The sequence below is a fragment of the Phaethon lepturus genome, unplaced genomic scaffold (genome assembly GCF_000687285.1).
Source record: "Phaethon lepturus isolate BGI_N335 unplaced genomic scaffold, ASM68728v1 scaffold3449, whole genome shotgun sequence".
NCBI classification, from domain to species: Eukaryota; Metazoa; Chordata; class Aves; order Phaethontiformes; family Phaethontidae; genus Phaethon; species Phaethon lepturus.
The window spans coordinates 39,587-52,457 of NW_010562598.1; the positions used below are offsets into that span (position 1 = coordinate 39,587).

At 40.8% G+C, this 12,871-nt stretch overlaps 1 protein-coding gene across 1 annotated transcript in view; it reads right to left on the reverse strand.

Moving 5' to 3' along the window:
- Positions 1 to 12,871, reverse strand: part of FNDC3A (fibronectin type III domain containing 3A) — a 62,588-nt gene that overhangs the window by 37,168 nt on the left and 12,549 nt on the right. Inside the window, exons 3-4 of the mRNA XM_010294301.1 lie at positions 11,310 to 11,582; positions 9,176 to 9,234 (exon numbers count right to left, since the gene is read on the reverse strand). Coding sequence (XP_010292603.1) covers positions 9,176 to 9,234; positions 11,310 to 11,582 — 332 coding nt within the window. The remainder of the gene's footprint in view (positions 1 to 9,175; positions 9,235 to 11,309; positions 11,583 to 12,871) is intronic.

The window sequence follows — 12,871 nt, forward strand, 5'->3', positions numbered from 1 at the left end:
TGGGAAGCATGTGGGGTGGTAAAAGCTCCCTCTTGGACAATCTTAAACCCTCCCTCCTGGGTCGCAGAAAGTGGCAGGGCATACTGAAGGAAAAAAAGTGTAGTTTCCTGGAGGGCCTACTATGCTCCAGGACTAGTAGGTCCACTGTTAGATGATCTATTCCTATCTTTAGCTACCTTGTCCTTAGTGGACAAGGGAGGAGCTACAGATATCATGGGTCCAGACTTCTGTAAGGCCTTTGAAATACTGTTCCCAACAACATCCTTCTCTCTACATTGGAGAGAGATGGATTTGATAGGCGGACTATTTGGTGGATGAGGAACTGGTTGGATGGTCACATCCAGACGGCAGTGGTCAAAGGCTCAATGTCCAGATGGAGATCAGTGATGAGTAGTGTCCCTCAGGCGTCCATACTGGGACCACTACTCCCTAATATCTTTATCAGTGACATAGACAGGGGGACCAAGTGTGCCCTCAGCAAGTTTGCAAATGATACCAAGCTGAGAGGTGTTGCTGACACTTTTGAGGGATGGGATGCCATCCAGAGGGACCTGGACAAGCTCGACAAGTGGGCCCATGTGAATCTCTTTGAGGTTCAACAGTGCAGGGTCCTGCACCTGGGTTGGGGCAAACCCTGATATCAATACAGGCTGGGGGATGAAGGGATTGAGAGCAGCTCTGCCAAGAAGGATTTGGGGGTACTGAAAAGCTGGACATGACCCAGCAATGTGCACTCGCAGCCCAGAAGGCCAACTGTATCCTTGGCTGCATCCAAAGAAGCGTGGCCAGCAGGTTGAGGGAGGGAATTCTGCCCCTCTACTCTGCTCTGGAGAGACCCCACCTGGAGTCCTGCATCCAGCTCTGGAGCCCTCAGCACAGGAAAGACATAGACCTGTTGCAGCAGGTCCAGAGGAGGGCCACAAAAATGATCAGAGGGCTGGGATACCTTTTTTTATGAAGACAGGCTGAGAGAGTTGGGGTTGTTCAGTCGGGAGAAGAGAAGGCTCTGGGGAGACCTTATTGTGGCCTTACAGTCCTTTAGGGGGGCTTTCAAGAAAGATGGGGACAGAATTTTCAACAGGGCCTGTTGTGATAGGACAAGGGGTAATGGTTTTAAACTAAAGAGGGTAGATTTACACTAGATATAAGGAAGACATTTTTCACAATGAGGTTGGTGAACCAGTGGCACAGGTTGCCCAAAGAGGTGGTAGATGCCCTGTCCCTGGAAACATTCAAGGTCAGGTTGTAGGGGGTTCTGAGCAACTTGATCTAGGTGAAGATGTCCCTGCTCATTGCAGGGGGGTTGGACTAGATGACTTCTAAAGGTCCCTTCCAACTCAAACTATTCTATGATTCTTAACAGTTGAAATTTTTTTCTTCATGTCCAGGCAGTATCTCTCTTACTACCACCTAAGCCTACTTGTCCTAGCCTCCACAGAGTTGAACATTAGATCTTCCCTTCCTTTCTGCAGTTGTTTCTTATGTATCTGAAGACTGTTAGCATTTGTGTCTCACCTGATTTATCCAAATCTCTGATCATTCTGACTGTTCTCCTTATGTCCTATTGTTTCATTGTCTCTAGTGCTTTGCCCAGAACTGCATATAACATCCCATCTAGCAGTACTAATGGCAAACCGTCTTACACATTTGACAGTTTACATTTCTCTTCATACATCTTAATCTACCTCCTTTTACACCAGAGAAGTAATACGGTTCCATATGAGTGAAAGATGGCATTACATCTTATGGAACATTAAAAGATTAGAGGTTTCAGCTGTTCAGTACAGAGAGAGTAGGAAGAGTGGGAGGGAGAACAAAGACAACATTTACATACTACAGAGTAACAGATAACTCACAGGACTTTGACTAGTAACATTAAACCCATTATCATTATATACCAACAAGCATAAACAGAGAACAGGATGAAATGTTCTTTAAGTCTCTGACTGGATGAAAAATTGTTACCCCAAGTTACTCCCCCAGAGCTATGTTTGTTGCTCAACTCATGTAAATCTTCCATAAGACTTCTAAAATAAGAGATGACAACTGTTAACACGGTAAAAAGAACACAATGAAGCAGTATTATGTACCAAGCTAAAAATCAGTGACTATGTAGATTGTTCTGGTTGCTTTATTTTCTGTAAACAGAGTATGTGATTAAAGAATATTATGAAGAGCTGAAGCTTTGCTGTGGCCAGTTTGCCAAAGCTTAAAAGCAAGTCAGTGGAACTGAACACGATCAGAAATACAAAGTGAAAAGTATTTGCAGAAGCTGGGAATTAAGGACATCCTTAGGGAGCACAAAAGCTGTAATGTATAAAAGTTATATAAATTCTGTATACATACACATGTACACATATGCATATGGGAAAAATGAAGAAATACGTTAGCCAATATGCTACGATTTAATAGAATTTACAGAAGTTAAGAGTCAATGAAACAAAAGCAGGCAACAGGATGAAAGACAAAGAGATATTAAAAAAAAAAATCTATCAGGAAATCTCTAAGTCAGGCACAATTCTATTATTGGTGGATATAGAAGTTAAAACTGTAAAATGTAACATGGGAAAGAAAGAAGCGTTTAGCAGTCATTTCCATCCTGCATTTGCAATGAGGCAGAAATCCGTATCCGTCTCATGTAACCCTGTTGCTGGACTAGAAAATTTACAACCCACACCGAAGTTGTGTGTAGTGGCCCAGTAGACGGTGCCCAGTGAAACTGAGCGGTCTGGTGAGGTTAAACCACTGGTTCTCTGTCAATGATGTACACTCACATTAAACCAGTTGCAGGAAGCCAACCCTAATCCAGTAAGCCCTGTTGAGGAGCACTGGGGAGCGAACTACTTATGGAACAAGCGTGAAGAGGCACGTATCCAAGGGCCTATGAGAAGGTGCTCAGGTGCAGCAGAACAGAACAGGAGTTACAATACTTAACTCTTTGGCAGGCATAAACAGTGCAAATAATTTCCAACCCTGTCCCCCATATACCTGAATCCCCCTGAAGCTGCTACCTTCTTCATTTCTGCAACCCCAGAGAATGGGGTTGGGCAACTGTGGGGCCCCCTGAAATACAGCTTCTGCGTGAGCGGTCAGTAATCAAACAAAAATAAGAGAAGCAGTAGGAATGGGACTGAGTAACAATGTTTTTCTTCTGGACCTACACGCTATATGGTGTTACATATTTTGTAAGTTCTGAAGCTTTTCAGTAAATTCACATACAGGTATATGAGCATTTTCAACCACTCTCAGTTGCTAAAAAAAAAATTAGAAAATTACAGCTGCAAGCACTGACATGAGAGAATCAGAGAATGTAATTTAAGTAATTTACAAAACATTTGGCACTGCTTTTCAGATTCAACTTCCAGCTAAGAGAATGATTCTTAAAGACAAGTCTAGGTCCAGCTATATTCTTCTTCACAAGACTATTAAGAAGGGACAAAAGCAAAGTATAAAAAGAACCGCTAAAATGAAGATTTCCTGTAAAAAACTTTTCTCTATTGTATATATGCACTATGGCAGTCTTAGATTACATCAGCATATACTATTTTAACACAAAACTCCAGCTTCACATGATGCAAGCATAAGACAGTAATAACTAGTTGCTTAAGAAGCAATTATTCAATATTGCCCTTTATCCTCAACGTTCAATAATATCCCAATATTTGACTTTTTGAACACTAGCCAGAGCTCTATTATGGAAAAGAATTACTAAAGTTTCAGAAATTCCTGTTCTCAAGCATAAAACACTAGCGTGTATTTTCAAAAAATCTCAGCAATATAAGGAAGAAAAAAGTATTTTTGAAGATCAAGGACTAAGATCAGAAGAATCCACCCTTCTTAGGTGCCCTGATACACTCAGGAGTGGCTTTTTTGGAAAACTTGGCATTATTTATTACTTTATATGCTTATTCAAGCAAGTGCAATTGATTTTGGTTGCAGCTCTGAGCATTGTGGGCTTTGCAAAGAAGAGTACAATACTTAAGTCAGGCCCTAGCACTGAGGAAACTAAGAGGTGGGCATGTCTTCATTAGCAGTCCAGCTCGCAAAAGTGAATTTCCTCATTAACTATACTACACGTGCCATTTGGGTCAAACAACAGAGCAGTTTTAGCATGTGCAAACTGGAGTGCATTCAGATGGTGACACAAGGTACTTCACTGGTAAGTGAGGTGTACCACATTCCAAAAGCCCACAAGCGTACACAGAACATGCATGAACCACAGAACTTTTTGCTCTCCTAAGGGATTTACATGCTATATAATCAATCCTCAAATTCCAAGTTCCTATTGCCTCTCCATATTAAATACTCAGCGTTCTCCTCCACTCTTTGTTTTGCTTTTGCCTTTTAAGGTCTCCTTGTCTTCTCTTCTGCTTGCTTTGTTATTTGGTTAATGGACATGACAGCTGGTGTAGACTCTACTCAAACGCTGAGGACTCGGCATGGTGCAACCTGCAGAACCACTCCAATTTACATCCGGCTATAAAAGTTCAAGACCTCCCTAAGTAGAAGGGTTATCTGGTGGCAGTACCACACTACCAACTTGACGTAACACTGTCATGTATGAAAGGATGGGGGATCCATACAGGGAAAAGTCTAAGAAAATGAGAACATATTCATAAAAACACCTAATGGGAGTTTGGAGGCAGCAAAGCTGATGTGCCCCATACTGCACAGAATCGTAAGAGATGTATGAATGAAAGCACACCATGGAGCCCACCACCTGATTTAAATGTGCATCCCCTGGACCTGGGCATTAAGACAGGGTACAGCTCAGGACAGGTCACAGCCTCCAGCACTACTCTGGGCTTTCTGGAGGAGGATATATTGCAATGGATGCTGTACTGGACAGCACCTGTATGATCATCTGATCATATGACCACCACCACAACCAGAATCAAAGTACTGCCTGTGCCAGCACTGAAGTTCAACAAGGGAACAGAGTGTTGATATCCACCAACAGCAGCATCATGGCACAATTCCCACAGTAAGTGCTTGAAACAAAACATTCATCAAAATCCTGCAGGAATATTTCTGATGAGAACTACAAACAGAAGGCGTGAAAAAACCACAAATCTCATTTTCCAGTTGTGGGAGGGTGAGGAAAATGTTTCCTTGGAGAAACTGTGGAAGAGTTGCTTCTGATCCTGGAAGGTCTAAGTAGGTAACACAGCCTCCCTTTCTCTTACCATGTCACACTCCCCCAGGCTGCAACATCAGCTAGTCTTTCACCCACCCACAGCCCTGGCAGTCCCTTGCCCAAGCCTCTCCAAGTGCTGGAAGTTGGTTTTTTGCCTTCTGTGTACTGTCTAGTCTGTAGCAGACTACTGCCTAAGCCTGTGATGCCTTCTGAGGTTTGCAGAGAGATCACTTGTAGGCACACAGCGACAGGCAATTATGTTCAAGTAAGGACATGGTGGGGAGGGGAAATAGCATGCTTGCCTAAAAGGCATGGACGGTTGAGTGTTTAAGTGGAAAGAAGTGAAAGAAAACAAGACAGTCCTGGCACTCCATTGATTTTTTGCATGTCATTAGCAACATAGCAGAAGACAGCACCTGTTGATCGCATTTCTTGGAGTCTCACTCTAAACCACCCCAGGAAGCTCAGAGTTGTCATTCCCCTTAGTAATGCAGCCACTGATGACACCCCAGACATTGGATGGCATCCTGTATGCCCTGATCACTGGCAGAGGACAGTGCATACATTTTCTAGAGATACAGTCACCCTGCTTCTGGTCAGGACAGAAAGGATCACCCACATTCTCATGGAGTTAAGAAGGGCGTAGCAGGCACTCATGATTTGAGGGTCGCCAAGAGCACTGTTGTTCAGCATGCCCCAGTGACAGCACTATTTTGCAGTAAATTAACCTTACAGCAGAATTTGTTTCTGCATCCATTTGGATGCAATATGTGGCTTAACTAGGCACATGCTCCCTTGTTGGGACAGACTCTCATGACTCAGAGTCAAAAGGGGTCAAAGACACCAGTCCCGTTAGCTACACAGCTCTGATTCATTCCCAAAGCAGGTATGTCTTGTACAGCAAATGGCAGGGACCATACAGAAAGAACAGCATGTTGCTGTGTTGAAAATAAACCAAAACCAAAAGGCGACTGTAATCTTGAACACAATGGACCAGCATTAATATGAAACTTTCCCTGCTTCCCTTTGAGAATGGAATGGAATTCTTCTAATAGTATTTTGATACATATTTTCCTAGAATATGTGTCTCTGTGTGTGTATATATATTATTTCTGGGTTTTATGTATTTTTTTTAATTGCAAATGAATCCCTTAAATTCTTTCTCACATCCTCCTACAGCAAGCCTGGAGCCTTTAGATCCACTGCACAAGTCTCTACTTGATCTAACAAAGTGATAGCAATAGGTGTTTGCTAACATCTGTAGAGATGAGATGCAAAGCTGAGGAGTGAAAGAACAGGCAGCAAAACAAACCCTCTTCTGGTAGGACTTTGCAGGCACTTGCTGGCAGAAGAAAAATGAGATGGGGGAAAGCCGGATTACATTCCACATCCTGGATAAAAATCAGTGCTATGAGATGTAGACTCACATTCATTTCTCACAGTCGTAACCCCTTCTGACCCTTTTTCTCCAGCTTCTCAAAGTCTGGTCCTAATCAACAGTTCTTCATTCCAGTCATTACTCCTTGTTTACTCAGGCCTTTAGTCTCTCAGTAAAGTTCTGGTATCCTTGCCTCACCAATCTTCCACTTTCTCAAGCAGTTTTAGTCTACTGCTACTACTGCCCACTATCCCCACCACTCTCAGTCTTACTAACAAGACATTCAGACTCCCATCACCCTTTCATTATGTCTGCTTGTACAAATAACAAACAGAAAAGCTACTTGTTCTCCATCTTGTTCTTCTAATAGTTCACACCTACTATTCTGTTTGTTCCTGGTCTCTTTTTCTCATCTTAGATACCTCATCTATTTTAGGATCCCTCAAGTCTTGATTATCTTTTGGACGTGTACTCCTCATCAGAGCTGTCTCTTCTCCTCTCACTTTCTTTCTCCCCCACACTTTAACCTCCCTAAGCTTTCTTTTCAGTCCCAGTTTCTTCTCCAAAAATTCTTTTTATTGCCCCTGCCCTAGCTCCAATTGCCAAGGTCATCCTGTTAAGTACTACTGAATTTGACTGTCCCAGCTACTATCTACACCACAGCAACAGCTAGGATCAGCTAACTCCTCTCCATTTCTTCATCTCAGCTCTCTCAACCCTTTCTTATAGGATTTGATTCAGACAGCTTCCACCTCCATGCTGCTTAGCCACCAAAGACACAGGGGCACTGAAGACATGTGAAAACCATTCTGATGCTCGGACACAGCAGGACGCCTCTTTAATTACAATCCCCACTCATCCCTTGGAGCACCACAGAATCACAGAATGGTTGAGGTTGGAAGGGACCCCTGGAGGTCATCTGGTCCAGCACCCTTGCTGAAGCATGGTCACTTAAAGCCAGCTGCCCAGAACCATGTCCAGACAGCTTTTCAGTATCTCCAAAGACAAAGTCTCCACAAACAATCCGGGCAAGCTGTGTGTGTGTTCAGTCATCCTCACGGTAAGAAAACAGTGTTTCCTGGCACTCAGAGGGAACCTCCTGTGTTTCAGTTTGTGCACATAGCCTCTGGTCCGGATGCTGAGCACACTGAAAAGACCTTGGCTCCACCCTCTTTGCACTCACCCTGCAGATCTATACACAGTGATAAGGTCCCCCCTGAGCCTTCTCTTCTCCAGGCTAAACAGTGACAGCTCTCTCAGCCTCTCCTTACCAGGCTGTAAAGCAACATATGCAAGAAGAATCAAGACTGGGCACTACAACCGGGGCCAGGTTGTCTGGAAGGTGAAGGGGAGTAGATATGTAGCTGATGCATGGCAATGACGGAAGTCTGATGATCATAGAATCATAGAATCGTTTCAGTTGGAAAAGACCTTTAAGATCATCAGGTCCAACTGTTCATCTAGCACTGCCAAGTCCACCACTAAACCATGTTGTTAGCACCACGTCTACATCATTCCATCTGACCTTTTTTCCTTCTTCATCTTCTTTTTGCTGTTATGTTCTTCCTTCCATAAAAATTTTCTCTTCTTTATTAGTGAAGTGTGTGTGAGTGCATGCACATGCGGTGTGGTAAGCTAAGGACTGACAAAGGATGAAAAGCAGGGTGCCTGGGTAAGGAGGAAGCAGCTGACTGGACCAACCCATGGCAAGCTCCTCCTGGAGTTTCATCTGCATAGACTTTTTCTAGTTTACAAAAGGGAACACAGACTGTTCTTACTCAGGCGAGCTGGTGGACTGAGGATTGAGGTGCAGACTTTTGGAAAAGCTGCGTAAATCTTTACAGAAAGGTTAGGACCAGGGAAGGTCCAGATGATAAAAGGAAAGAACACTGCTCTGTTCTAAAATGCAAGAAACTGCTGAATTTGGCAACAGTGCTTTAAAAAGACTCTACACAAAAGTTATGAATTAGAGTTTTATTAACTGAAAAGGAATTGGTAGATTTTCAAGCAAGTAAGTCAGAAGCGCACTGCTGAGAGTCACCTTCTTTGGTGAATTTTATGTCTCTCTTCCCTGGAGGTGTCAGAGATTCTTAAAGAGAATTCTGCTACAGTTTTTCTTTACTTTTCAAATAAGATTTTCCGAAATCTCATTTTTTGTGAGGTTTCCAAAGCCTCATCAGGTGTCTCTCATGCCTAGAGATACCTGATTATCTTTTGGACGTATGTAAAATTGTTTCCTGAACATTTAAAACTAAACAATGTTACAAGAAACTGAGAACAGATTTTACAGCAAGAGATTATGTTAAGCATCATCTTATGTTAAGCATCATCATTATGTTACTGGCAACATTACAAACTCTTTCTATATATATTTTTTGTAATTCTATTAATACTGAGATTTCACACAATGGCCAAGAAAAAGAATATAAGTATATAATATATATCACATAATAAGTATCAAGACAATTTTAGCTTCATAAATGTTAACATACTAAAAATTACTTTGGTCATTTACATTTCAGTGATTGGAAGTTAAGCGAATTTTCTTCAGTGCAGGAAGTTAAAGATCCTTTAAACTTAAGAGAGAGAGGAAAGGAGGTGTAACTGTATAAACTAGCAACATGTACATTCTGATTTTATGGAAAGCTGTATTTACTTACCACTGGCTTGGTTATATTAGAAAGAAGTGCTTCAAGTGCTTTTGTTTCTTCATCCTTTTCTTAAAAAATAAAATCAAAGCAAACAAAAAGTACCCATGAATATTTTTCAGTGACTTTACAGTGAAATAGCTCTTCAAATTCAACAACTGTACATAGACTAAAGTATGTATAAAATAGAACACCTTGCTAACTTGCATTCATCTAGAGCACCATAAAACCAAAAAAGCTCCCAAAGAAGTTGTTCATATAAAACTATTTCTAAATCTGTTCTATGATTTAACGGGATATTGAAAGCCTGGTTATCTTTTATTTATGTATAACTTTAAACAAACTAATGCTCTGGAGAACTTAAGCTCTTGGCTGAGATTTCTCCTATAGATTTCTCTTTGGATGTAGACACATCAAGTTACAGTACTTTCAATACGTTACTGCACATCATGTGGAGGACTACTGGTAACACTTCTTGTCCTCCCTCAATTGCAAGGGCAAACCTTAGCTTAGCCTTCAGTTACATCTCAGGGAAAGAATCTAAGGTGTTTTGTTTCAGCTGAAGGTATAGTTGAGCTTTATAGAGAACTCAGTAAGTTTATAGAAAGTGTTTTATGTGCTTTCTCTCACACAATATTAAAATTTTACTATCTCAATAGTGTGAAGTGAACAGGCTACTCAGTTTTGAAGGTGTGGCCAGGCATTTTTAACTCACTTAACCTGCCGTAAACTGAAAAGAAAAATAAAAGAAAGGCAAAGCCTGACAAAATTCTTTAAAAAACACATCAAATCTATTTACAACTTTATATTTCTAAGTTTATAACTAATCAAATGCATTTCTGACTTCTGTTTGTTATCACAAGTCTAAGTCACATAGTTCTCCAAAATGCCTCCTGAAATAAATAATTTTGAAAAGTGGACTTTTCCATTTTTCATACAAAATACTTTCATACAAAACCTTTAACATAATTTTCGTAATATATGTAAGCAACAGTACACTTTATCACCTGTGTCTTGGTAAAGTTAGCTCATAGATAAATACCAACTAACAGTAAGTAAACTGAAGCCAAGACAAATGCCACCCTGGAACTACAGTGACAAGTATTCATTCAAGTTTGGAACAACAGGTTGTATCTCAAAGGTGTCCTTCAGTACTAAGTTTTCACATGGTATCATTCACTCATGCTTTTAAACAGCTCTTTTAGGTTGAGATTTTCTGGTCTTAGTTAGACGTACTTTCTTCACATTCCTTTTATTTACAGCCATGTGTAAAATGTTTTCGCAGAAACTCATCATCTCAAAGCAAACTTCAGTGAGTTGAGAAAATCATGGTTTGTTTCCCTCAGCATCACTAGTTACAATTCCCAAATCTGAGAAAATTGTACTTGGCTGATGAGAAGTCTTTGATGTTGTGTTTTGAATCTGAAGTGCTAGAACAGTGACGTGAAAGTTGCATAGTGACACATCATCAGATTTGAAGACAACTGTATGACCAAGACTGAATTAATTTAATCCATTTATGAGATCACAAGCTTCTCGGTGAAATAAAGGTATTAATAATAAACACACTCCCTATGGTAATGTCTTAGAAAACATGGACTCACACAGACTAGTGTGAGGATGTCTTTTTCTACAAAGGTCTTTCAACAATGTGTTGGTAGAGACAGGCAGTATGTGACTTTTATGTAACAACAGCATCTCTTTTACAAAATACTGCTCTTTAACAAGTTGAATACAGGTTTCCTGTATCAGACACTGGGTTCTTCCCGTGTTTTCTGCAGTATCAATCAGGCCATCAATATTCAGTGATTCCTTAAAGTGTAAGCACCAATAACTCTGGAGAAAGCACAGATTTTTCTTTAAACAGTGTTACTAAGCATGACTAATCAGATTTGCTCAAATCTACATGGAGACTTGCATGTCAGTAGCTTTATTCTCTTAGGCCCATTGTTTTAATGTGAAGAGCAGGCTGATTGCTCTTAACTCCATTCTATGTAAGTCACGGCAGTTATGGGCTACTATTGAACTTCAAGATTGTCAAAGTGTGGTGTTCCACCTACAAATGCTATGCTCAGCCAGAAAGTGGTCTTGCATTATGTGTATGTGTGTGTGTGTGTATATATATATGTGTTTTGTTAACGCTTACCTTCTACTTCTGTATCTGTCTGAGAACTGCTTTTTCCTTTACCCAAAGACTTGCTTTTGGTAGAACCTGTGCTTATAGCAACTGCATCCTGTCCTTTTGTAAGTCCATTATGTTCACTTGTAGGAGAAGGACATTTCTGAGGAGATGATGGAGGACTGTTTAACTTATCCTTCTGAGTTCCATGTCGATCTTTTAATTTTTTTTGTAATCTTTCATATGTTTTACTAGACCTTTCATCTCTAAAGTTGGATCTTCCATGAGCAGGCAGAGTATCTAAATGAAGAAAAAAAATTAAAAATAATCACTAAGAACAGAATTTAAATAAAAATCCCTTTAAATATGCTATCTGCATTAAGTGTGCACTTGCGTGTAAAAATACATCTCTACTCCTATTGGAAAACTGAAGTGTCCAGCAGGTAAACTAATATACACTAATTGGACATTAACAACATGTTAGGGAAGAAAGCATAATCTTTCCTTCCCACATCTTTTTTCTACTTAAAAATGATTCTTAAAATGTTTCTGTAATCTTCCTTGAACTGTCGGGTACAGGATAACGTCAACACAGAAAAAACGTGCTACTTTATTACATGGGAGCAGTTTGCTCTACTGCTGAATAAAAAATACAGAAGTTTTAAGTTTTGGAATGCAACTAGAGCTCTATTACTTTAATGGTGCTTCAGCAGAAATCAATTGGGAAAAACCTCACAAAAGCATAGGGCAACCGAAAGACACTAAAAGACTGAAGATAGTACAGTTAGGTCTTGTAAGTACACTATACCTGTACACAGTAACCCAAGGCATTGCTGCAGTATCACCAAAGTCCCATCTCTAAGTCAGAATGTGGCTTTGGAAAAATGTACCAGACTAACAAAAAAAATTAAACTGCAGACTAGTGAACTCTTCTGTCCAATTCTAACATTTTCATCCATTTCCCCTTTATGCTTAGAAACAGCTTACTCACTCAAGACTTTAAAACAGTGTACCACATGGCACTAAGTCTTTCCTCAGTGTAACCCTATCTATGATAAATGATGAAAGCTTTCAAAAAAAAATACATCCTGCAAAACCAGAATAGAATTTGTCCATTTTCATAGAATCATTTAGGTTGGAACAGGCCTTCAAGATCATCAAGTCCATCTGTTAACCTAGCACTGCCAAGTCCATCATCACTAAACCATGTCCTTAAGTGACACACTTACATGTCTTTTAAACACCTCCAGTGATGGTGACTCAACCACTTCCCTGGGCAGTCTGTTCCAATGCTTGACAACCCTTGCAGTGAAGAAATTTTTCCTAATATCCAATCTAAACCTCCCCTGGCGCAACTTGAGGCCATTCCCTCTCATCCTATCACTTGCTACTTGGGAGAAGAGACCAACACCCACCTCCCTACAGCCTCCTTTCAGGTAGCTGTAGAGAGTGATAAGGGCTCCCCTCGGCCTCCTCTTTTCCAGGCTAAACAACCCCAGTTCCCTCAGGTGCTCCTCATAAGACTTGTGCTCTAGACCCTTTGCCAGCTTTGTTGCCCTTCTTTGGACATGCTCCAGCACCTCAATGTC